The following is a 26,738-nucleotide window of genomic DNA, read 5'->3' on the forward strand; positions in this document are numbered from 1 at the left end:
GAGGATATTTTTAGTTACTACCTTTCAAGCCAGGTTCTAAAATCACAAGTTGCCTGAATTCAGCGTTGCTTGGTGTCAGAGCTAGGCACCCTAGCTGTGTGGAATCCTGCTTGGCAGGCAAACTTCAGGTTCGTAATTTTGGTGAAGCGCAGAGTCCGAACTGGCTCCCTTGTGCATCTCTTTGCCTGTCTGCTTCTGAACCGATGGTGCTCCAAGCACCAAGCTCTTTTACTGAGAGTAACTTACTTTCAGTTCATCAGACGTACAGATATTTTCAGCCAAGTTGAAAAAAACCCTGCATATGTATAAGGAGGCATGAAATTTAATCTCTATTTTATGGAAGGTTACTTTCTCCAAATAAAGATGATCTCCCACTTTCCTTCCTTTGGTGATAACGAGTGCTAGAGGGAGAAGGGACTTGGCTAATGGCAGCTTTCATTATGGTAATAATAATATTCTAGAAGAATTTTAGCTTTATATTACAGGAAATAATGTATTATAATTAGGATGTTCACACTTCAGAGTAGAATTCAAGTTCAACAGGGATTTCTCTTTCCACTTGCACTTAAAAACCCAGACAATATTAAGGCTTTCAGTGAGCTGTATCTTGTCTGAGAGAGTAATTCAGTTCTTGATAATAAACTCACAACCTGGTCACGTGAAGAGCTGTTACAAAGTTGTTTTCCTTCCGATTTTACATCAGAGGAATACTGCAGTCGACTTGTAAGGAGAAACAGGGGTTAAAGGCAGGCACATGAAGTTTTTTGTTCTTTTGAGATAGGACAGCTTATTGGTGAAGCCACTTATTTGAGAAATGGTATCCAGTGAATGTGTTCGTTTAGGGGTGAAACTGTATTCCTATGTACAGAATGGAGCAACAATTTAAAATGCATTTTTACAGGTTATGGCTTCCGTAGAAACAATATTAGAATTATTTAAGTTCCTTTTCCTCACTTTCTTCTCAGATTCCTAAATCCATGTAAGCTGTGTTTTCTTTTCTGTGCATAAGTAGCACCTGATAGAAAATGTCGTCCTCCTGCAGATCGCTCTTAGCTTTTGTCCAGTTGTGACTGAGCTGCAGAGCTTCTGCTGTAGCTCTTGATCCATCGGTTACGCTGCCAAAAAGGGCTGTTCTGGTCCTAATTTGCCCTCATGCATAACACTGATCCCACGATGTCTCTGAATTTCTGTTTTGAGGTAGTTGTGATTGAATACACCTTTTCTAGAAGACACTGATACCAAAACTGCCAGTGATGCAAAACCTCCTGTACTTGTCTGTAAGTTGGTTTTTTTTCCATGGGTGGTAAACTTTGTTGTTAAGCTTTATTCCTAGGCTGAAATGGTTCAAGCACTCACCATTGTACCATAGCAGCACTTTCCGTTGCCTCCTGAATTAAAAAGCCTTTGGTTATCAACCGCTCTTTCTCATGCGTAGGTATTTGGAAACATAACATTCAGGAATAGAAGGAATCCTGTTGCTAAAATCATGTTTCTTCTTTTTGCAGGCAGCTACATCCCATCTTCTGTTTATAGGCAAATGAAATTATGTCTTTAATTGGTTCCTTTTTACTGCTGCTTGAGAAACTCACTGTAGGACCTTTTTCATCTCATGTTTGAATGTATGCATGACAGGACTTAGTTTTTCCCATTGTGTGCCTTAATTGAGATAGTTGTGTGTTATCTGGCACCTTTATTTCTTCTGTTTTATTTGTGAAAGACAGTCTTATCCCCTTTTGGCCTCACAAAATGGAAGCTAGGTGAAGCATCTAGTCTCCTTTCGCAAAATAGGAAGAGAGAAGGAAGAAAGAGTAATTTTCTTTGCCTGTTGCAATTTCAGTTAACCTCTTGCATGTGGATGAGAAGCCTTCAGCTCAGTATTCCAGTGAGGTGGTGCTAGGATGCTATCCGTTTTCCAGAGGTCTCTCGTGGTCTGGTCGTATATACCAGTTGCCATACTCATGCTCTTGCTGTGATTAGCTAATTTCAGAACTTGAGCTGGGTTTAGGAAGGTTAGGGGATGGGCTAGGTTCTGGGAGATGTGTGTGTGCTGGGTCAGTAACTGGCCTTGTGATTCCTCCCAGGTTTATCGGCATTCATCCAGAAGGGATTTGGAGCAGAGGCACCAGAGGCAGTACTGGGGCAACGGGCCCAAGCCCAGGCGCAGAGGCACTCACGGCCATGCTTGGGTTTCGGCCTCCCACGTTTAAATAGTAAACCAAAGCCGTGTTCTGTATCCGCTCTCGGCCAGAGCCCAGGCCCACCTTGCTTAGTGATGCTCAGGTTGTTCAGAATTGCTGTGTCCCAGCAAGATGTCACATACCATCTTCTTTTTTGCTTATTTATGACTTAAGGTGGATGCAGCAAGGTGTTTATCAGGCAATTTAAATCACTATTAGTTTTGTCTTAGTGTTTTTTTGTCAACCGCAGAGTCAGTAATGACTTGTTCTCTGTCCACGTGAAAGCACTGGGTAATGCCAGGTCTCTTCGGGTCTCTTCAGGAAAAACTTCAATGACTATTTCCTTTCTAATGTGTATTTTGAGACCTGCCTTTTACCTAATCCTGTGCCTTGCTGATTTTATGTTAATCTGGTTTCACTATTAAAATCACACACATCAAGCAAGGCGAAATGACTGTCAGACGGCTGTGTCTATCAACAAAGGTACTTCCGTCGCTCTGACTTTTCATACAAATGAGTTTGTTTTACTAAACAGTGTTAGTTGATGTTAGATTTTCTAGTTCTGTCAGCCGTTCAGTTACTTTATTTCACATGTGTGCACCACTGTTGGGTCAGTATTTAACTGAATAGCCTACTTGAATTTCACAGTGGCGTGCTGTTAGATGAACTTGAGTGATCACTCTGGCTCTCTCAAACTGTACCGCATTTAAAATTAAACTTAGTGAGAGTCTCGAATGTATGTTACCTAGATTTACTGAAGACTTGCTTTATTGCTGGTGGGTTACCAGAGGTGAATGTTGTCAAATGACACAACATGTTAGTGATGGAAACAATATCATACGTTTTTGAGAAATTCTGTTTATAATTAGGATTACCAGGGAGTTTTATAATGCTTCTTTTCTCCAGCTCTAGTATTTCTCCCAGTTCTGAGCCAAGGTTTGGGGCACAGCTTGCTAAATATGAGTCTCTGTTTGCAGCTTGAGCTGGATGAGATCCAGCTTTTTCTTTTTTCCTCCTTCTCCTCAGCCTTCACCTTTCCCTTCTCAAAAGCCAACCCTCCTTCCCCCTCAACCCTTGGATGTGTCAGCAAGGCTTTGCTTGGCCACGATGGTCGGGAAACGTCCTTTAACTGTTAATACAGAGACTTCCAAGCAGCACACGTGATGGGTGTTTTGAGTGTATTTTCATTTCGAACAGCAGGCTTTTAACAAAAGCTGATAGAAGGCATCATTAACATGCCTTTCACGCTTGGAAAATGTGAAACACTTTTATAGGCTGTCTCGTATATCACATATATACACACACATATATATATATATATATATGTATCCTGTATCATTTATGTATCAGTGTGTATATGTAAATGGGGTAAAGCTAAAGCCTTGTAAAAAATCTGTTTGCCTTTTTCTGCAGTTCACTTTTGCAGTTTAAATACAGCTTTGCCTTCAGCTTTCTTCTGCAATAGGTATACTATGCAACTTGATTATAAAACGAAACTGGAGATTTTTTTTAACAGTTTCTTCTGTCATCTGTGTAGAGATTTCTCTGCAAGCTCTCCCTAGCCCGAGGTGGAACTGCTGTGCTGAGAAAGCTTATGGTTTAGTGGTATGGTGCTGCGTGTAATGGGAATATCCTTAACTGGATACATAGCTTCTCATTTACTTGAGCAAAAACTATTCTAATGGCAAAGGCATGCAAGAGTCATCTCACTGTTTTTGTGGGTCGTTCCAGGTAAAAGCCTCCTGTGTGTGTGTTGGTGAAAGCTTTTTGGATGACCCACAGCTGACTCGGTACAACGTACCCTTGCTCCCTCATTTGCATTTCCACTGAAAGTGCTCTCTGTTGCACAGCGCTCGGAAGGCTTCGAGGCAAAGCTGGATTGCTTATGAGTACTGAGCATCCACAATACCTCTTGTATTAAAACTTGGCACCTATTTATTTGATTAAAAGCTTAATAATCTTCCAAGGGCTTCTGGTTCCGAGCACAAGATTGATAATCTAATGCCCTGTTTTCTGTCCAGAAGTGGAATAGGATGGCTAAAGCTAGATGCAGGTGTGGTTGGCTTATTTGTTCCCTTAAAGCACTTTATTTTGTGACATGCATGTAAAGCAAAAACCTGTGTTTCATCCTCAGCACCTAGCAGCCGTGGAAGAAAGAAAGATCAAGTCCCTGGTCGCCCTCCTGGTGGAAACGCAGATGAAGAAGCTGGAGATAAAACTTCGCCATTTTGAGGAGCTGGAAACCATTATGGACAGAGAGAAAGAGGCAGTAAGTAGGAGGGTACTAACCTGAAATTCTGCATTAAATCTGTCACTGCCACGATCTATGTATGCTAACAGCTGGAAAACCAGCAACTTAAGCTGTTCCTCACCTTTACGCAGGTCTTTTTGCCTCAGCTAGAATTCATAATTACCCCCTACAGTAGTGTTTGAGCCCTCTCCTCTATCCAGATCTTCCCTTTACCATAAGCAGTAAACTGGTAGTATCCTAGATTTGCTTCCTAATCCTTACTCCTGAGCGTCATCTAAGCATGAATGTGGAATTGGTCCTGAGCCTTTATGCAGGCCTTATCACATGAATGATCTCTGATATACTTTTCCGTGCAGAGAGAATGAAGTGGATGGAAACCTTACTTCCCTAAGGGAAGGGAAACCAGCTCTGTCCGCCTTTCCTTCCTGACCCAGTTTGGACTGGAGATTTGGTGTTCAGCATGTAGTTCAGGTTTTGTTTGGAGGGCATTCTCAGTAGCTCTTGGGAGAGTCCTCAAAGTGAAATGCCGTAGCATGCTCAGGAGTAACAGCTTCTCATTTTGTGATGGTGAGGGATTTGCCTGAGCTGGAGAGGGCAACAGCAGCTTCAAGAGAAGGGAAAGACGCAATAATGTCTGGAGGTGGGAAAAGATGGTTGCTCGTAGGCACCAGAGAAGTATCAAAATAGAAAAAAGCTGAATTGACAAATCTAATGATGAAGTGCGACTGAGGAGGAAGAGGAGCTGGAGGAGCTAAGCAAGAAGGTTGTTAGCTTCTGGCCTCAATCTAGTGAGGCAGTAAGCCAGGGCGCAGGTCTTGATTGAGGTCTAGCCAGCCGAAGGAGGTGCTGACACTCGGAGAGCATATATATGATACATCCCAAGCAGGGTTGTATTTATATTGTGGCACTATTAGTGACACCTTACTGGAGACTTGTGTATCCCTAAAATCAGGGTATAGTGTGGAGGAGATGCTGTCTCTGCCTGTCAGTGGCTGGATTACACATCAATTACTAAGTGTTCTTTCATATATAGAGCAGCAGGCTTTCAGAGAAGCGGTTTCTCCCCAGCTGCTGTAAAGATCACCCAAAACTTCATTTTTATCAGAGAGCAATCAGGTTTTTTTAATTTTTTCTGTTGTGTAGCTTGCTCATTTTTTGTCAATAGGCAATTAGTCTAGATGGGTTGAAGATATTGACTCATAATTCTAGGGTTTTTCACATTTGCCCTACCATGCAAATTTAATGGAATTTACATCCTCACTTTGGCATTAATCACATTGATAGAGTTTGACAAACTGTGGTCTTTTGTTGTAGCAGAATGTCAGCAAGAATTTCTAGATCGCTCAGCATCCACAACCATTTCAGTGTGGTGTTTGCCTCTGACACTGATTGGCAGCTCAAGAAATGGACCTAACTATTGTGAAAAGGTTCTCTGTAGACTTCTTTCTTTGGGGGATATATTCTATTAGTGACAGGGGTTCTTAGTTTTTTGGGCTTTTTTCATTTTGAGGCATATGACATTTTCCTTTTTAAAAATGTGCATACAGATTTTTTCCCCCGTGGCTTTCTGGTAGTTAAATTCAGTCTTTTCACCTGTCATTGTGGATATTTAGTTGAATAATTAAAGCAAAAAAAAATTCCTTAGTGCCATTGCATATTATGCATATGTCCTTATTTGCTGCACTGGCTTTTTCATATAGTAAAGGTAAGGCGATGGTACGTGTTGAAAGAAATCTGTGCTGCAGGGTACAGGGTGTTAGATTTTAGGCAAAACACATCTACTTCAGTGTTTAAGCTAAAGTAGTTGCAGTGCTGCCAACTCGGTGCCTCACCAGGTATCCTATTGGTAGGAGCCTTGTTGACCCAGAATTTATAATAGCACATGAATGCTTTCTTTACCCGTTTCTGTTTAGGGAGGAGTTACTTGCGGAAGATGAATTGTAGTACAACGATGGTTATTGTATGAGTATACATTAAGTGCTTGTAATAGTCCCTTCTAATTGTGATTTACTTTGCAACAGCGCAAAAACATGCTGTTGCAAATTTGAAGAATGTCAGGAGTGTAGTATTCATGACTACGTACCTAAAAAATGTGGCTGGTTTCATGAATCGGGTTGTGTAGGGAAATCGTGTGGCAGACTGATGCGTGCTGATCTTCTTTACGGTGCCTAGCCTCACTCTTGCCTGACATCCGCTGCGGGTCTCACTGAGTTTTGGGAATTGAAGAGTAAATGCGAATTACGGATAGACTGCCTGCCAGAAAATCTGTTACTACCAGTTGTCTTAATGCTAATCTGGGGCTACGGCAGTAGGTCGTGGCTGTAAACCTGCTTCCAAAATGATTACAACAAAGGCAGGAACCTAGTACAGAACCAGGTGTTTTGGGCTCTGCAGCGGTTTTCAGACCAGCTTGTGTTATAACTTGTGTTTATTTGCCTTTTTCCTCTGTCCAACTGTCTTTTCTCATCCCGAGGGGAGGGAATGTGTAGAAGAGAAGTTTTCACTGGTTTTCCTAAGTACAAGGTGTGTTTTCAGACACTGGATGCTGTTTAGCGATGCTTGTAAAGACTTTTTTTTTTTTTTTTAAAACTGTAGCAGGATAGGGTAGCATGAAGAGAGCAAAGCAGGAATATAAAAGAGTATAGAAAGACTATAAAAAGTATGGTGTAGCCGTACTTCTTGCCTAAGCCTTTTTTTCGGGTCATTTGCAGTAATTCTTCTCTGAACTGCCTGCCACCTACGGAATCTGTTTCTACACACGCACAATTACACCATTGGTGTACGTGCCTCTTCATTTTATCAAGTTCTTCCTGCTAACGTATCAGATTGGTCAAGGAAAAAGGAGTCATGGCAGCATGAATAATCACATTGTAGTCCCTACATGCAGAAAACCAGCCCCCAACAAGGAGTATGTATTATTCATTAGGCTCGGTCTCCATCTGGTTCTGTTGGTGAATGCGTGCTCTGTAGTATTCTGTTTTCATCCATGCTTTGTCAGCAGTCAGACTGCTAACACAAAGTATTGATGGAGCTTTGGGATTTTTGGAGAACTTCTGCTAGGTGGAAGTCTCCTTGGCAACCTGCTTTTCAGATAAATTATGGAGTATGTCTTAAAATACTCATTAAATATTTGTAAAATAGTCACACAGATCCATGTGTCCAATTGCTTAAGAGTAATAGATGTAGAAATGCGTTATGACTTCTTAAAAAACTCAAACGACATACACTTCCTTAACCAGGACAGTGATCAATCATATAAATGCCCAACAGTAAGAAATATTTTCTGTAGCGCTTTTGTCTTTTCATTTTGGGCTTGCTTACTCTCTACATGGCTTCGTAATTAAACAAAGTAGCCTATTTTATGTTAATTGGCCTAAATTACACTAGGTTTTTTTACATAATACTCTTCTTAATAGTGCAATTCATTGCTGTCTGGCTATCACGATGTCCAAGTCTTACACTTAAAATAAAGGTATGGAGTAGGATCCTGTCTGTAATCACTGAGCTCACGCTGTTGCACGCAGATTCTGCTTTGGTCCTGCCCTAGAAAATCTCTTTACTTTCCTGTTCCCCTGCATTCCAACACGCAGAAGATTGAGAGAAAAACATGCAGTTTCTTCTAGAAACTAGTTTCCGCCTGGTGGATGAGGGGAAGGCTGTGGATGTTGTCGGTCTAGACTTCAGTAAAGCCTTTGACACCACAGCATTCTCCTGGAGAAACTGGCTGCTCATGGCTGGACGGGTGTGCTCTTCGCTGGGTAAAGAACTGGCTGGATGGCCGGGCCCAAAGAGCTGTGGTGAATGGAGTTTACTCCAGTTGGTGGCCGGTCACAAGTGGTGTTCCCCAGGGATCAGTATTGGGGCCACTCCTGTTTAATATCTTTATCAATGATCTGGACGAAGGGATCGAGTGTGCCCTCAGTAAGTTTGCAGATGCCACCAAGCTGGGTGGGAGTGTTGATCTGCTGGAGGGGAGGAAGGCTCTGCAGAGGGACCTGGACAGGCTGGATCCATGGGCTGGGGCCAGTTGTACGAGGTTCAACAAGGCTCAGTGCCGGGTCCTGCACTTGGGCCACAGCAACCCCATGCAACGCTACAGGCTTGGGGAAGAGTGGCTGGAGAGCTGCCCGGAGGAAAAGGACCTGGGGGTGTTGGTCGACAGCCGCCTGAACATGAGCCAGCAGTGTGCCCAGGTGGCCAAGAAAGCCAACGGCATCCTGGCTTGTATCAGCAATAGTGTGGCCAGCAGGAGCAGGGCAGTGACCGTGCCCCTGTACTCGGCACTGGTGAGGCCGCACCTCGAATGCTGTGTTCAGTGTTGGGCCCCTCACCACAAGAGAGACATTGAGGGGCTGGAGCGTGTCCAGAGAAGGGCAACGGAGCTGGGGAAGGGTCTGGAGCACAAGGCTGATGGGGAGCGGCTGAGGGACCTGGGGTTGTTCAGCCTGGAGAAAAGGAGGCTGAGGGGAGACCTCATCGCTCTCTACAACTGCCTGAAAGGAGGGGGTAGAGAGGTGGGGTCGGTCTCTTCTCCCAGGTAACAAGTGACAGGACGAGAGGAAATGGCCTCAAGTTGCACCAGGGGAGGTTTAGACTGGATATGAGGAAATTTTCCTTCACTGAAGGGGTTGTCCAGCACTGGCACAGGCTGCCCAGGGCAGTGGTGGAGTCCCCATCCCTGGGGGTGTTTAAAAGACGTTTGGACGTGGTGCTCAGGGACATGGTGTAGTGGTGGGCTTGGCAGTGCTGGGTTAACGGTTGGACTCGATGATCTTAAGGGTCTTTTCCAACCTACGCGAGTCTGTGATTCCGTGTTAAGGCTGAATGCTCTGCACAGTACTCGCTGAGTGATGTGTGTTTTATTACTGAGAGGTTCTTTAGGACAAAAGGTGAGTTCATCTGTTCCAGCTGGAAAATGGCCTGGACCCTTTACCAAAACCTGCTGCAAATCAGACAGTTGTGTATCAATTGGATAGGCATTTGATTTGCAGAAACATGTTTTAAATGTATAGTTCTTAACTTCACTTTGCCTTTTTTTCCCCTATTTTTGACATAGTTAGAGCAACAGAGACAACAGTTGCTGACAGAACGCCAGAATTTTCACATGGAACAGCTGAAATATGCTGAATTAAGGGCTCGTCAGCAAATGGAGCAGCAGCACAGTCAAAACCCGCAGCAGTCTCACCAGCACTCCAGTGGGCCTGGGATGAACCCCCTTGGGGCACCAGCACATCCAGGCTTACTGCCTCATCAGCAGCCCCCGCCGTACCCTATGATGCACCACCAAATGCCACCACCTCACCCACCGCAGCCAGGTAAGAGTTGGAAGCAGAAAATCCCCGTACGTTAATCACCGCTCATAAGAGAGTAAAATCAGAGGAAGAGGCATTGCCAGGTAAAATTGCACAGGGTGTGATGGATGGTCTGTGTTACGTAGTGTTTTATTATGGTGCCGCTTATAAAACGGAAACACAGTTAGCTACAAAGATGAGTTTTGCTGGCACTGCAGCTTCATTTTACAGCTTTTGCCCCTGCACCAGATGTGCTGATGGAGCTTGGGGCAGAGGTATCTTACCAATGTGTATGGATACCCAAAAGGAGGGAATGAGAGAGCGCCAGGCTTTTCTCAGTAGCACCCAGTGACAGGGCAAGGGGCAATGGGCACAAATTAAAACACGTAAAATTCCATCCAGACAGAGAAAAATACTGGGGTTTGTTGTTTTGGGGGGGTTTTGGTGGTGTTATGGTTTTGGTTTGGTGTGGTTTTTTTGTCCTGTGAGGGTCATCAAACCCTGGAGCAGGTTGCCCAGCAAGGTTATGGAGTCTCTGTCCTTGGAGATAGTCACGCCAAGCTCTAAAGTAAAAAATGGAGCTGCCACAAAGTATGATTTTCAAATGTTTTTAGCTTGTTTGTATTTCCTTAGACTTTTTTTTATGCCCAGCGATCTCTGCTCCTTCAAAAACAATCATTCCTGCAAATTCTCCAGTTCATGACACACCTAACTGTGTAAAAAAACGTAGGGGAAAGGACTGGAATGAGAAGCAGACGCAGGAAGCTCCTTAAGCAGTTTCCTTTGGCAGGAAACCTGATTCTAATACGCTCCCGTGCCCTGCTCAGGGCTTTGCTTTCTGGCTTCTGCCCTGCGGTTGTGCTTGATGCCAGGTGAGAGCTGCAGAACCGCGTTGGTCGGAAGGGTCACTTGAAAGTCTCCAGTCCGGCCTCCTGCCCAGAGCAAGGCCAGCTGGATCAGACTGCAAGGGACTTGTCCTCTTAAGGTTTAGATGTCTCCAAGGGTGGAGATATTCCTAATATCGAAGGATGGAGAAATTAGGTGGCGATGTGACTGTGCCTCACCTCAGGAACAGGAACGTCCACTGGGCGTAAAAAAATATTACTGCCACTTATTCAGAACAACTCTTTGTGCTTCATGGCAAAACTAACAGCCCTACTGTTAAGTAACTAAGTTGCTAACAGTATTTGCAGTCTCACCTTTAAACCATTTTATTGTTAGAAGGGATTGGGACTACCAAATGTTGTAATTTTGCTGTGAAGATGTTTACGGGAATTAGGATTGAAAGCTTTACTGTACTTGCTAAATGTTGTTGAAATGATAGTTTAAAATAGAGTAGCACCGCCTGGCATGGAGTAACCTGATTGTCTGACTAGACCGCAGCGGAGGAGAACAGCTTTGGTCAATTTTCAACTGCTTAACCAAAAACCATTCTAAAAGACGACCTGTTCGGTTATTAGCCAAAAATATTTCAGAAGATCTTGTGTAGGCTGCTTCTGAAGAAGCTGAAAAGTTTGGGGTGTCATAATCAAAAATAGGATGTGGCAACAGAAAGCCTGCGGGAGCTTGAGTGTTCATCTTGGGAAGAGACCTGTGTTAAGTGCGTGGTTTGGAAAAGAGCAGAAGTGCACAGTAAACCAGCAGGATTTGCAGATGACCATGAAAACATGAGGCATCTAAGCCAACTGCATGAATCTCCACAGTAATAAAACTTGATTTGATCAACCGATGCAGAGTAATGCTCGTTGGAGAGGAACATAAGAGTCAGTCCTGTGATCTAGATGCTTAAGCTGACTGTCTTTTTAAGGGATCAGAGGCAGTGAGCTCCTGGGTTCTTTATGCACTTGTGGACAAAAAGTTAATACTGATATTGTTTTGGGAGCTGTTTTGGTTTTTGCTGAAGTTGAATTGGGAGTGTGATAATATATGGTCTGGTTTTTAGATTCAAATAATACTGTAGCTCAATTTGTCTGTTGTATGCTCTGTTGACAGCTCAGGTCTGTTCACTTAGCAGTAGAATGGAGAGACATTCTGTGAAATGGAAAAATGGCAAATTGAAAAACAGATTAAAGGGGGGAATCATTGCATATCATTAGACTAGCTCTTACTTACAAGCTGCGATTGAGCCTGAACATTTAACAAGATTAAATGCATTGTTGTATTCACTAGGGGACTAATAAAACTTGATTTCTAATATATTCGCATCCTTGGTTCACATAATACCTTATTACTTCAGCCCCATCGTAATCATCCAGGCCCTCTATATCCCCAGTGATCCCTTTCAGTGGGTATTGTGAGGAGTGTGGCGCTGTCTTAATTAGTCAGGATGTGTCTCTTTCATTTTTGATTAAAGTCGAAAGATTTTCAATTTGATTAAAGTTAGTCGATAGATGGACTTTTCCACCACCGCCCCTCCTGGTAGAGGGTGGCAAACTGATGGGTGACGCGCAGCACTTCTGGCTCCTGCGACTGAAGCATCTGGTGCGGTCCCATGCCATACAGCTACAGGACTAGGATCTTGCCCTTTACCTAGTCTGATGGTTCACTGGGTTGGTATTTTTGTGAAGGTGAGAGTTCAGAGGCCCATTAAAAGACTTTGAGAGGTTGAAGGCAAACCCCTCTGCTGCTTCTACCATATCCCAACTGACCTTGCCCAGAAAACAAGACAGTCTCTTTTCCTCAGGCTCTGCAGTGGCAGTCCTTATGTTTGTTAGAAATGCTTGGGAAGTCCACAGCGTAGTACCAGAGCTCTTTGGCTTCACAGTGGCGTTTTGTATAACTTGAGGGCAAGGAGAGAAGAATGGAAGAGTTCACTGTTTCCTCGAGTGAGTTCAACATTTAAACTCTGAGCCAGTCCCGGGAGTGTGCGTGTAAATAGAAACTTGGGGATCCCTCAGTCTCCAGAGGTAGTGACTCACAAATTGACCTGATTTTCTGTTTATGTAGTTTAAGACGCCCAGAGTTTGACTTCCCTTCACGAATCAGTACGTCGTCGCAGGGTGACTCTCTGCTGGAAAGATCTCAGTTGCACGCAGCAGACACGAAGTTACACTCCAGACATCGTACTGGCACGCTGAAGCAGTCAGTAGTTGCATTTGGGGATGCATATGTATTATATCCATGAAAAAATAATCCCTTATCACATCATGTTGGTCATGTTGAATGCGTTAAGTACTATAGAACTTCTGTTGTATCCTACGTATCTTCCTTACTTTCACATTCTGAGGGCAACTGTGGTGTCTTTATTGGACTTGTAAGTCTTGGAGCGTTAATAGTCCAATACTTTCATGACAGACCTGTACGTACATAGATCAGCAGCCAGTTTTGCTGCTCGGTTGCCAATTTGGGATCCTCTGAAAATGGGCTGGTGGACTTCACCTTAGTGGCCACACATCTGGAAGTTCCCTGACTGCGTGCCTGCCCAGGAGTCTCCTGCAGTCTTGGTGGAGATGCCGAAATTTGGCGGGTGTGGGCAGATGAATGTCACTAGCGGAGGTAATCCCTGCTAGAGAGGGCTGAGGCACACTTGCAGAAGAAATCTGAAAACTCATTTTTTGCTGCCCTTAGTCCTGTAGATGAACCTCTGGCTTCAGAGAGCTGTTGGTGTACTGCTTCCCAGTGCAGAGCTTGAAATGCTTTTGGAAGGAGGAGCAGCATTTTCCTTACTTCAGCTTCTCTCCAATAGTTTTCAGCTTCTCTCCAATAACAACCTGCTTTCCCCAAGGTGGCCAATTTCAAGAAACCTCAGTGATGAATACCACGGCGTAATTCTTCATTCAGGTATAAAGAGGTTATTGGAGACTTATCGGAGGCAAGTCGCTGCCGGCTGCTCTCACAGCTCTGTGGGAAGAACTGACCCATTCAGTTTGCGTTAGAGAAAAATCCCAAAACAACTTAGCAGTAACTGAGAAGCACCAGTGGGCAACCTTCCAAAACACGTCCCTGAGGGGAAGCTGGGGGTGGAAATACCCTTCACAATTTCCTGTTCAGCTGCCTGGTTTTAACTCCAGACTTTACCTTGGTTTTCACTGATGTTTTCAAACAGGTTTCTGACCTTAATAGTGACTAAAAGGGTAACTGTTGGTTCAGTAGACCGTGAACAAAATGCTAAGTCGGATGTCTTTAAAGTGATTGACAAAAGCTGAAGAGATGGTAGGAAACAACGTGATGACAGGATCTGAAAAGGCATTTATAAATGGAAGAAAAAAAAAATTCCTGCTTATGGCTTTTCTGGATTCAGAGGCAGAAGCAGTTAAGCCAGATCTCTTAACTAAAGTTAACAGTGAAGCTTTTTCCAGAAAACGTTCTTTAGCTTAGATGTCAGTCTCTGGAAACAGCTGGTGAACGTCTCCAGTTGAGGATCCGTCTTTGCAGGGAGACGCTTTTCATCGGCATGGCCAAGCCTGGTTCTGCTGGACTGCAGAATTTGTTGGGACGTGCTCAAGAGCTGAAATCGGTCCAGAGGCCAGTGCCCACGGGCAGGTTTGGTGAGAGAGAAACGAAGACGAGCCAGCAGAGTTCCTCCAGAGAGGAGAGCTGTCGCTGAATTCCGCTTAAAGCAAGAATTTTCCAGTGGACAGTATACAACACACAGCCAGAGAGGCTTCTTAAAAGTTTTTGCTGCTTCTCCCGTGGCTTTTCTTTCTGGGTCTAATGTGTTTTTGCCAGTCACAGCAAGCAATATGGCTTGATGGTTAAAAAGCTTTGACATTAAAAAGTTGAAATAGAACTCTAGTACCGGTTTGCGGTGACGTGTGGTTTAACGTGATGCCCGCTTCTCTAGTGCGGGCCTGTGTTTTGAGTTCGGCTGCTTTCAGTTTGTCCTTTGGTGCCTGGGCGTGATGAGTTTCTGGTCAACTCGATGACCAGGTGTTGTCCTTCTTGGCCACGGGCACTGATTTCAGGCAAGTCCCACTACTAGCTCCTTTCCCAGATTTTTTTGCCTTTAACTTCATTTTGACTGAGCTTATTTTGTTCTCTCCTTTCCCCTGGAATGAAGACTTTTGAAATAGAAAAATAAAATTGGATTCCAATGTCACTGTGAAAAGCTGTACCTTGTAATTAGAACAGAAAATAAAATTCCCAATTTCTTCTTGTCCTACCAGCCTTGCTGCATTTGAAGCACGTTATTGATTCCTTTGTGCGCTGTTCTGGTTATCTGTGCAATGCTAAGTGCCCCGTACAAGTGATACGTGTGATGTGTAATACGAGGAACTTCTTCACATTCTTGAAGGGGGAGAGATAGATACCTATGAATAGCTGTCATTAATTAACTCTTCCCTTCAAGGGGGATTTTCAGCTAGTAAGTAATTTCTGACCCAAAGCAGAAATAAAGAGGTAAGGATACACTTTCCACTACAGCTGGATGCGTAACTTCAATAACCTTTTCCCCCCAATGTATTTTGCATAATTTTCTGTCAGTGGTTGAAATATTCCAAAGAATGCTTTGTAAGTAATTTTGGGCTTGTGGTTTCTCAAGTAAGTGTTGTGCATTTCATTATTTAAAACTCATGGTTTTAAATTGAGCTACTGGATGCTATTTACTTTCCTATTGGACTGATTGCAGTGCCAGGATTTTTTGGTACAGAGATAAGGATTTTGAGTTCATTTCCTTTTGGTAAATATTTTCTAAGAACTGTCAGTGCTTGCTTTCTATCCATTGCACGTCCTGCGCTTGCTGGCAGGAGGCATGCAGGGAGCAGTCAGATAAAAGGAAAGCAAAGACGTACGGGTGGTAAATGGGTTTGCAGTACTCGTCCACAGTGCCGTAATGCATGCGTAGTTGTGGGTTTGCAAGGTGTTTTGGTGGCTGGTGATACAGGAACATTATAGCCACGTTGAGTGCTTTCTGGTTTATTTTTGATTATATGAAAACCGGGCTGGGCAAGAGGCATTATGGGGCTAGAATAGTAAGAGTCAACCAGGGGACAGTGATTCCTCTGAGGATGCTGGATGATATTTTAGTGACTTGCACTATCCTGTCGTCTTAACATCTGCAGAGCTTCTCCAAGAAGTTTGAGAGGCTCCTAACTCCTTAGGAGAATGTATTATTGAAGATGCATTAATATTTGACGGTTACCGGTGCTGCCCTGCAGAATGGTTGTCCTTGCTGGTCTGACACACTAAGCAGCTTCTTGACAAAGTATCTTCCATCGTACGTGCTTTGTTGTAGAAAAATAATGGTGAGCCCTCAGCTGGGAGGCGTTGTGGATGTCGGGGGTCCTGCGAGCCCGGCACGGTGCACCCCAGCGTTTGGAGGTGTCTGACTTCAGCGCGCCGATGCCTCCATCGTCAGCGCCGGGTGAATCACGCCAGAGAGGAGTGGCAGAAATGCAATATGCAAGTGAAGTGGAAATTCTGTCTCTCTCCCGAGACGCGATGCTAAATGAGTTATTGTAGTTAATTATTCACGGTTCTTGGCTATGGGATTGTCTGCTGCAGTGCGTGGGGGGGAGGACGTGCCGAAGGAAAGGACGTGTCTGGGAGGTTGGGTAGAAGTACAGATTTCCGGGTCTTCTGAAAACCGTTCCTGGTGGGAAGGAGCACATCTTGCAGTGCTGCAGAGCTTCTCTGCAGTGAAGCTAGCAGGCATTCCTGGGAGCGGTTCTCTGCTTGTTCCCCTATCAGGACTGTGAAACAATTCATTCAGCAGTAGGAGAGCGAGATTCCAGCAAGGCACGGCCCCTGCGGAGATCAGAGGAATGTCGGAGTGCAGCCTGCTTTGCCCCCATCCGAAATCCTGGTCGCCGAAGGAGGGACTCCCTTCCCGTAGCGCTGCCTGCGTTTGCAGATTTTCTCTTTGAATGGTAAATAGGGAGAGGTGTGCAGGAGGATTTGAATCGGCTCCAAGCGTTGTGCATCATGCCCTGTGGGCTGCTACAGTGAAACAAAAATACTAAAACTGTTTACCACTCCAGTGCCCCTCAAGTAGCTGATTTAGTAGAGGTAGAGGCTTATTTAATAGAGATAAAGACCTCGGAGATCCTTTAAAAAAACTGTTCCTCATCCGTTTCACTGTAATGTGTATCTGCAGTTGGCAGTTTGCTAATAGTGGAATGCTTCAGAGCACGCATTAGAAAATGTCTACAATCTCTAACGTGTAAAGGATTTTTTTTTTTAGTCTGCTAAATCTCATTTTATTGAACCTTTTGGCTTTATCTCTTCCTGCGTCTGCTGTTTTTAAGCTCTCCCCCTTATGTAGGTCACACTTCCACATTTTATGCTTGAGCTGCTGTCTTGAAGCAGTATCTCTTGTAAAATGAAAAAACTGTACGATCCCTATAGAAATAGGACTTGATTTTTGCCATACTGGTAGTAGTAATTTCGCCTTGCTTAATCCCAGTTTGGTTGGGTATTGCTTGATTACTGCTCAACTTCGGCATTTTGGAGTTCTGGTGTGTGATAGGATTGTTCCTCTGCAAATACCCTAACCTAATTTTAAGATAAAATTGTTGCATACTGTGTCAGGAAGGCAAAAAGTGGGCAGCCAACCCTGTACTCAAACACAGAGGAGCTTCTCGGCTTATGGGCGTCTTCAGAAAGACTGCAGTGCTGCTTATTTTTAAATCTCCAAGATTTAAGAGAGAAAAAAGCTCCCCAGATTCCTTGATTCAGGTAGGAGGGTGCTTCCCAACGAGCATCGTTGCGACATTTGGAGTCATGACACACTTTGAATTTATGAAGAAACAGCATTTTTTTTTTAAAGTTGATGGCATTTCTGTTTAGTGGTGATTTTAGCTTGACTGGTTGATTTGAATATAAAACGTAGTCCCAGAATCTTTGCATGACTGCAGGTTTGACAGCCTTTCTCTCACTGAAGGAACACTTGCCCAGTGTCAGAGCTAAGACCTCACGTGAAGCCCTTCAGTGTGTAGTAAGTCTGATCCAGCTTCAGCTGTTCCAGAAGAGGTTTTTTAATATTAATCACTTCGTTAGTGCGGAGAGACTCTTGTAGGCCTGTGGTGTGAGAAGGAAGATGGCCAAATTACGCTTGGAGAAGTTGAGGCTCCTGTCAAGCAGCAGCTCCCAGGCTGGGGATTTCTCAGTTCCCAGCTTTCCGGGTCTTCTGAAACACAGCTGTGTTGTTCCAGTTTTTACTTTTTTGTTCCCCCGTCAACCTTCATTTTGCCAGTGAATAACATCCCTCCTACCTGTGAATGTCTTGTCCTTTTGCTACAAAGCCCTCTACGTCTTTGGGCCACGTTTTATCTCCAGATTCTTGTTTTGGCATGGTTCAGCCCCTGCCACCCTTGTGCCCCCAGCAGTTTGAGTTGCCCTGTATCTGCTTCTCCTGGTCTAACTTTGCTTCTGCATGTTTGTAGCTGCAGGTGTTTCTTTTCTTGTGTCGAAAATATAGGAGTTCATTAAAAATAAAAGGTCTGCTCACAGCCAGAGTTCTTAAGAGCATGGTAATGTTGTCTTGATGTACCAAGTGGCTGCTCTTCTTGTGCGGAACCCTTTCAGAGCACATCATCGGAGTCGAAGCGTGGGAGGAGTGCAGGGATGATGATGTACAAGGAAGCAGTGCTCATCTCGCTTGTGTGAGCTAATCTAGATCCGGACACAGTTTCCAGTGTTAAAGCTTGCTATGCCAGCTCCGTTGCTCTGTTCTCCAGCAAACTTGACTTTTCACGAGTAGGTTGTGTGTATACTGGGTCAGCCCAGAGGTTCACATCGCTGTCTTTGATCTGAGAGCAAATGCTTCGTGAAGACGGTGAGAAACAGGGTAAATGCAGATCAAGCCTTCCATGGTCATACTCCTCGAGCATTTTGATGCTCGGTGCTTAGGGGCTGCTTTGAACTGGTGTGTTCATAGCCACTGATAGACCTACCCCCTGCAAATTTATTACAGAGTTCCACAGTGTAACTAAGTTCTGTGAAAGCGGGTTTTTAAACCTGCGACGTAAGCATTTCAATGGCCACTTTTAATTCTCTATTCAAGGAAATAAAGGCTACCTATTTTTCTGTACTTCTTATGATCTTAGACATGTAATACGCTGTCATCCCTTCCCCCCTACAGAGTTTCTCCCAGGTACCCTGCTGGGCATTAGTTGTTCGCCTAAGTCTCTACACCGAGTCCACTTCTCTATTAAATATTATTTTGAGTCCACTAGAAGACTTCAGACTGACCAGGAATACGCAGCCTATCAGTACAGTGAGGCAGATGCTCAAATTCCCTCTTTGCCTATGAACAAAACCAACCCGCAGTGTTCTTCTGTTCTGGGCTCTAAGGAATAGTCTATATTTGCAAAAGCAGCCGCTGAAGACACAAGCTACTCTTGGAGGACTTCTTGCACAGGTAAACGGAGCAGAAGAATATAAATTTTTCCTGGAAAGTAACTAATTTGAGTTGAAGTTGTCAGAATATTTCATAAGTGAAGAGAACAGGGTACCAGTTACTGAAGTGGCCAGATCAGTAATCTCAGTCTACGGGGACTTGTGATACAGGATTTTTTTTTTCCATGTTTGGCTTTTTAATATTTCACCCAGAACTTCCAGCAACTGAAATTCAAGCTGCTATGACTGTAGTGTCACAGGTCATCAAGTGATGTTGGCCATGCCAGAAGTTCCCACGTACGCCTCCTAAAAATCGAGGAAAATCCCAGCTCCTGGAGCGTGACCAGCTGCCCTTGTGCAGCTGCGTACTCGGGCAGGCTGTGCTTCAGAGCTGACCTGCTCGTACATAGCCCCAGACTGGTTTCTGCACGTAGGCAGCCTTGCAGGATGCGGAAGAGCTGCTTGCTTCTTGTCTGCCCGCTGCGCTCGTGTTTGAAGCTCCAAGCTGAAGCTTCCTAGAAGCTCAGCACCAGCGCAGAACCCATTACAGAGAGTCTGCAAATGGGCGGTTTGGGGCTGTTTGCAAACCCAGCAGTGTTTTGTCTCGACAGCACTGATCCTGTAGCTCTTGACCCACTTCTAATACTAATAGATTACCGTGTCTTTACGTCTCAGCCCGTGCCTGGCTGTTGCTTTTGGTGACAGTGTTCTCATGCTGCCTGCCGTGCCCTTTCTGCCACTCCTCATCTCCGAGTGAGCTGGACCAAAACAGATGCACAGATGCCAGCAGCAGTAAATTCATGCCGCGTCTGCTTAAATCTTCAGTTATCTGCGCATTATCCGTTGATACGCTTGAGGGCAGGGCTGCCATTCAGGAGGGCTGAGGCGGGCTGGAGAAATGGGCTGACAGAAGCCTTGTGAAAGTCAACGAGGACGAATGCAAGGTTCTGTACCTGGGAGGACGAGTCCGGAGCAGCAGCTCTGCAGAAAAGGCCCTGTGGGTCCGAGCATGAGCCGGCAGAGACCGGCAGCATCCCAGGCTGTACGAGCAGGACCACAGGCAGCAGATTGAGGGATGTGATTATCCTCCGCTCTGCTCAGCAGTTGCTAGACCACATCGGGAGGATTGGGTCCCCCAGTACGAGAAAGGTATGGGTAAAGTGGAGTGAGTTCAGCGGAGGGCCACCAAAGAGGGTCCAAGGGCCTGAGCACTTTCCCCATGGAGAGGCTGAGGGAACTGGGCTTGTTCAGCCTGGAGAGGAGAAGGCTTTGGAGGGACCTACCAGCCCACCTACCTTCCTACCTACAATACCTATGAGGAGGTCATCAAGAAGACAGAGACAGGCTTTTCAGTGATGTGTGGTGGGAGTAAGAGAGACAGAAGCTGGAACACGAGAGGTTTCGATGGGATACAAGGAGGTCGGGCATTGAAACAGGTTGTACAGAGAGGTGGTGCAGTCTCCATTTCTGGCACTTTCAAAGATCAGTCAGGTCTTGACAAAGCCCTGAGCAACCTGGTCTGAGCTCAGAGCTGACCCTGCTTTGAGAGGAGGTCGGACCAGAGACCTCCTGAGGTCTCTTCCAACCTGAGTTGTTCTGCGACGGAGATAACGCTTCAGTCCTCTTGCAGCCTGCTTGCTGCTGAGGAGGGGAAGGCAAATGGGCCACACTGAGGAACATCCAGCTCAACTTGCCTGCAGGAGGGAAACCAGACGCTGGAGCTCTTGTTGCGTGTGGGACTTGGTCACCTTGAGTTACCCACAAAGGCATGCCATGTAATTTTAGGAAATGTCTCACCTTTTCTTTTTTGTTTAGGCTGTTGACTGGGAGGCGTTAAGGATTCCAAGAGGCTTCTTCAAAACCACCTATTCACCATCACCAAAGCAGAAAACATTTTGTTAATACTGGAGACAAAGGAGGGGATTAAGGGCTCAAATGTACACAGCTTTGCTGGCTGGCGGCTGCTGCTGCTCTTTAATATATGGTGATGGAAATGCCATGATGTGTGCTGCAGGCCACTGATCAGCGATGGAGTGTGTCCAGGGATAAATTTTCAGACTTCTTTTCCTTTGTAAATGTTGGAGAAATCTGATGGTTTCTGTAGAGCTTCATATCTGCTGCTTGCAGGTGTGCTAGTCTTGCTCCTGTGATCACGCAGCGTGAGGTTGGCACATGGACCTCTTGCTTGCATGTCCAGGAGCTCCAATATTATGCTTTCATGGTTTGATGCTTGAGTCCCTGTGGATTTAAGGTGGTTCAGCACCTCTGCCACAGATCTCCAGGACTGTATGAAGCCAGTGGGCTGTGGTGTGTTGGATTCTTTTGCCCTGGCACTGTTAGCAGCTCTGGTTTCAGAAGCAAGTACTCCCTTATACTGTCATCCTGCCTTGTTTTTTTTTTTTTGCAAGGATAGCCTGTCTTTCTCAAAGAGCAGGTTATTGGTTTAAAGTACCATGGAACTCCAGGCAGAGACCAGCAACCGAGGGCCAGACAAGCTACCAAGTGCTTTAGGTCTCCAAGATGTGCATCTTCTGGAGGGACGTGGCTGAGCGGGCAGACTTGTGTGGTTAGCGAAGGCACCGAACATCAGGGAAGTGGAGCAAGTTCATCTCTTCGTGTTGCGTTTTTTCTTTTTTAGCTATTGTTCAGTAGTCGCTCCTTCATGCTTGGAGTGCTCTTCAGTGGTCCCCCGAGCTTTCCGCAGAAGGGCAGTGATGGAGAAGCATTTGGGATGGCTGCTGGACTTCACCTCTGTGAGAGCATGGGATGCGGCCCTCGGGCAGAGGTGTCTGTACAGGCATTAAGTAGCAACAGTTCCCAAAGAGCAGGGTTTGCTTTTGATCACCAGGGTTATTTTAAAATGCAGATCGTTATTCTTCTAGGTCATAAATTCCCGAGCATTCAGGCATAGACGAGGCCCTCTTTGACTAAGCTCTGGCTGAGGCTGCTTTGTCTCCTCTCCACTGTGGCTGTGCTGACTTGCTGGTGGGCCTGCATGGTCCTACCTCTGACCGGAGGATGCTTGCTAAGAGCTGTAACCCGCCTGTTTCAGGCAATAGCTTGTGAGCTGGTGCAGTTTCTTGACATCCTAGCAAATGGAAGTAACAGGCATCAATAAAATATTACTCAAAGCTCTTGTTCCGAAGCTGAGCATAAGTAAGAGTTAATAGCGTTTGTGCCGAAGCGTTGACTCGGTCCCAAATCCAGAGCTCCCGCTTTCTTGGCTTTAACCGCCGGTGTGGCTGTGATGCTTTTTATGTACGTTCAGAGCCTTTTTTTTTTTTTTTTTTTTGTTCGAGGGTTCTGTCATCACACTTTATTTCACATAATTGCCTGGGGTTTGGGGTGGAATGAGCTCTTCTGAAAGAAGCCTTTACAATCCATGCTTAATAGCAGCTTTTCTAACTAAAATACTGTACCTTTATGTAAGTGTGTAAAAGTAAATGTAATTGGATTATGCAAAGTAATCTCTTCAAATGAGGTTTTAAAGCATCAATCAGCAAGTTGTAGGTGTCCGAAGCTGGGCGATTCTAACAGTTCCTTTAATGCAGCTGAAACGTAAAGGTCTCTTACAGAGCTGATATGTAAGGAAGAACTTATTGGAACCCTCCCTCACATCAGAATAGGGGTTTTTATAGTGGAAACTTCTTTACAGTTAAATATTTAAGTGTATGATTTCAGTTCTCCTATGAAATTAATCCATTAGGCTTTGTGGCTGCTCTTTTTCAAGTGCTTTTACTTTGATGCCTTGTTATTCTAGTGTAATTTGTTTCCTGCGCCTTCATTTAGATTACTATCAAATGCCTTTTTAGTAGGGGTTCACGTAAAACGTTGGGTTTTGACTGCGAGTGTTACCTTCCGCTCGGCTCTTGTGCTGATGTTTGTGAGAGATGACGAGTGCCCCGCCGTTCTTCCTGCAGGGAGCGTGTTGGCTCTGGGGGGATGCAAAGGCATTTCCTTTGGTGTTTGGAGCGTGTACGGAGGTGGCTCTCATGCACGAGCCTCTCTTCTCACTGCTCGGAGAACAACTAGACTCTGTTTCTTCTGATCGCTTCCATGTTTCACGTGGAGTCTCATCATCACGTCTCTTCACCGCTCTTGCAGGTCAGATGCCAGGGCCCGGTTCGATGATACCTGGACAGCCCATGCCGGGCCGGATGATGCCAAGTGTGTCAGCCAACATCCATCCAGCCGGCGGTGGTCCCCCCCCACCTGGCATGTCACCGATATCAGGAAACCTAATTGGACCTCGTGTTCCTCTAGCAGCTCCAAATGGCATGTGTAAGTGGATCTCCAGCAGAAAACGTTTTGAATATACCTGGGGTGGCTTTTCTGTCGCTTGCCTTGCTGCTGGAAAAGTCATTGTAGTTGAAACCCCTTCATCTGCTGTAGGAATAATAGAATCCGTGCACGTTGGCAGCCAAAGGCTGGTGCCAGAGGTGTGCTTGAAGCTTTAAGTGCTTGTCTCCCCTCTAGGCATCCAAACATACTCCATTGTCCTTTTATTTTATTTATAACATCCCTTATTTTATTTATAATGACACTAAGGCTCTGTGGGCATCATCAAAAACCTCTCTCGACTTAGTCTGGAAGAATGCACAGTAGAGGTTCAGGAGTTAACTTCTAGCTAAATCCTTAAATAGCAGAGGTCAGAATATAATTCAGTTCAACAATACCTTACAGAAAATTTAGCACTGTGAAATTAAAAAGAGGAAGTGCTAATTAGGAAGAAGCAAAAGGCGTATTGGGAATGTTCCTTACATGGTATAAATACCTACACCTCCAAAAATGAAGCTGATTTATGGCAGCCAAAGAAAAGCAGCTGAAGTCAGTAGCCACTGTGCGGGTGTTACTTGAATGAGCGTGAGAGCGTGTCCAAACCCGGCAAGCAAAAGAAAAGCTGGCACGGCTGGTGTAGGGTGCTCTGCCATGAATTCCTCAATAAATTTGTCGATATTAGCTGCAGCCTGGGAAAAGCTGCTGGTCTGCTTCAGCGCAGCAGGCTTAACCCCAAAAACGTTGTTTAGCGTAACTATCGGCGGACCGGCAGGAATTGTGATCGCTTGTAGTACCTGTCCCAAAAGATAATGGGGGAAAGCCAGCCCGTTTTGGCTTCAGCCGAAGGGAGTTGCTGAGGAGTACTGACTCATCGGTGTTAACCAGCATAAGCATGAAATACTCCATTCTGATGCTATTTTAGTCAGACATTTGCTCCTTATTCTTCTGGTGCTCTAGCTTTACTTAGTTTCCCTCCCCTTTTTCTGAGCCTCTACCACTGGGAATATCTTATGTCAGGTTGTATTCCTGCTTGCTCTCTTCCCTTATCTTAATTTCTTTTTTTTTCCTCCCCTACTAAACAAGTCAGTCATGTTCTGTTACCATCTCCTCTCTGTGCGTGAAAGCTGGCCTTTTGTATCCTTCGTTTCTTTCCTCCTCCTTACTGCATCTGTGGATTCCTCTGCTTTAACCTACATAGACTGTTCAGAGCTTAAGTGCAGGCTCTGTTTATATAAAGTCTATTGTTCCATCTATTTTAAATAGAAAAGAGCCATAATCTAAAGGCTCAAGCACAGAGCTGGGAGATGAGAAATGCTAATTCCAGCTCTGAAAGTTGCTTGACATGAACTTTGCCAGCTACTGAGCTGCATGCCTGTCATCTTTTCTGGAAAAACAGGGATTCCCCCCCCCCCCCCCCCTTTCGGAGTCCACCCAGTGCTCAGTGATTGAAGAGCACAACAAAACGTGCAGCGGAGCTTCACGTGAAGCTTAAGACATGGGGATGCCGCAGTCGTGGCCATTTCTGGGGCTCGTCCTTGCTGCTTTCCCCTCGGACAGCTGCGTCTCCCATGGCATACAGACGTCTGGGCGTTTGTGTTGGGTTCCTTTTCCACGTCCAGCCCCTCCTGGTGTCCTGCTCACTGTTTCTCTGCTGTTCTTTGCAGATCCCCCTCCTGCACAGCCGCCTCCGCCAGCGGAAGGGGTGACCCCACCTCCGGCCGGAGCCCCGCCAGCCTCAGCCGCTCCGTAAGCAGTCAAGGAAGAAGGAACTTCTACAGCAACATAGTGGTGACCAAAAATGAATTCATCAGTTACCTTCTGTTCCCCTGGGAGGTTTTCACCTCCCGTTGGCCTGCCCCGCTCGTGTATGTGTGCATATACATATACACAGCATCTTTTTTTCCTCCCTCTCCCCACCGCTCGTAGCCTGGCAGTACTTGGCATTCCTTTGGGAAAGCTTTGGATCAAAGATGCCAGTAGTGCCTCCCATGTTGCTGGTGGGAAGTCCTTTACGCTTTGGTCTGCTTGCCTGTCAGAGCGTGCTCGACTCTGGTTTCTTTCGTCTTGGTGTTTTGAGCTTTGGGTTCTCCTGGGAAGGGTTAAAAAGAAACCGAGCTTTTAAGGTGGAGGCATTAACTGAGCTCTGGGATGTAGCACATGCCCACTCCACCTGTGATTTAATGTTTCGGGTTCTCCGGGTAGGGCAAAGCATCAAGACCGGATGCCAAACCAGTGTTTTGAGCAGAGAAGGAAAATAAGGGCGTGCTGTAGCCCGGAAGGTGCAGGAATGCCAGCCGTGTTCATTACAGATATCTGATCATTAAGGACAGTAGCCGAGTCCTGGGGCTGCCTTGCTAACTTATTAAAGAAAATATTGATCCAGTGCGAATGAAGCCAGGAGTGAATCAATTGGAATAAAACCACTCAATGGTAGGAGTTTTCTTGCTCCAGTTTTTACCTTTCTTTTGCCTTTGAAGGTGGTAGTTGAACCTTCCCTCTGAGTAGTTTGGTACAGTAGCCAACTGAGGAATAAAACCATGATTTTTAGTCCCTCTTTTTGGAGCATATACTTTTTACTTTTTAAAATTAACAAAACAAAAAAAAAACGTAGATAGCGAAGAAGTGCTAGCATACGGGATTGGGTTGGGATGGCTGGGGTGCGAATGCCAGAACTACCTCCTGCGGACAGCCGAGGTGGGCAGAGTCAGCGGCCGTGGTATGCGTCTTCGGGCCAACTCGCACGTGTCACCGTCCACTCGCTGACCTTCTGTGGTCTGGGGGTTGCGGGTCCGGGAACAGCTTCAGCCGGCAAATCTAGGAGCACTCGTTGAGTGAGACCACCAGCACAGTACTGCTGATGCAGACCTCCAGACTGCCAAAACTGCTTGTTTGCTCCTCGTTAGTGACTGCGAAAAATCCTTTGCTGGCTGTGGTTCGGGTTCTCTGCCCTCTTCCCGGCGTAAGAGGGTTTGACAGGTTTCCTTGCCAAAGGTCTGAAGACTGCTCGCTTATTTATAGGGTGGCTTTCAGCGACCGAGTGCAAGGTGGTGGTCTAAGGCTTGACCGGAGAGAGATCTCCCAAATAATCTGAAACCTGCAGAACCACTTACACCACAAAAAAAAAAAAAAAAAAAAAAAAGGATTTGCTTTGAAGAGCACTCAGGTGATTGACTCATCGATGTTAACGGTTCAACTTCCCAGGTCCTGAGAGTGCATGAGTGTGGAGTAACCGTTTCTGGGCTGCCTGCACATCCGCTGCGTGCTCAGACGATCGTCTGCAGCCTTGTTACTTCCAGTGCATAGGAACGATGCTTTCCACCGTCAAGCTCTGAGAATCCACAGTGCCTAGCAGAGAACGGTCAGGGCCTGCCTGCCTTCCACCTCCCACAAAGGAAATTCATCCCCAATGTTACCTTTCCCTCCAGGGTCTTTGGGGCGAGCATGGGATTTTCTGGTTCAGACCGT

The 26,738-nt window shown here is 45.4% G+C and overlaps 1 protein-coding gene across 1 annotated transcript in view; it reads left to right on the plus strand.

Annotated features, from left to right (window-relative positions):
• The window catches only part of SMARCC1 (SWI/SNF related BAF chromatin remodeling complex subunit C1), a 96,863-nt gene extending 71,034 nt beyond the window's left edge, over positions 1-25,829 (plus strand). Inside the window, exons 25-28 of the mRNA XM_075492165.1 lie at positions 4,312-4,446; positions 9,485-9,743; positions 23,100-23,276; positions 24,938-25,829. Coding sequence (XP_075348280.1) covers positions 4,312-4,446; positions 9,485-9,743; positions 23,100-23,276; positions 24,938-25,023 — 657 coding nt within the window. The 3' untranslated portion in view covers positions 25,024-25,829. The remainder of the gene's footprint in view (positions 1-4,311; positions 4,447-9,484; positions 9,744-23,099; positions 23,277-24,937) is intronic.
• The last annotated feature ends 909 nt before the right edge of the window (positions 25,830-26,738 follow it).

The sequence above is a fragment of the Mycteria americana genome, chromosome 2 (genome assembly GCF_035582795.1).
Source record: "Mycteria americana isolate JAX WOST 10 ecotype Jacksonville Zoo and Gardens chromosome 2, USCA_MyAme_1.0, whole genome shotgun sequence".
In the NCBI taxonomy this organism is placed as follows: Eukaryota; Metazoa; Chordata; class Aves; order Ciconiiformes; family Ciconiidae; genus Mycteria; species Mycteria americana.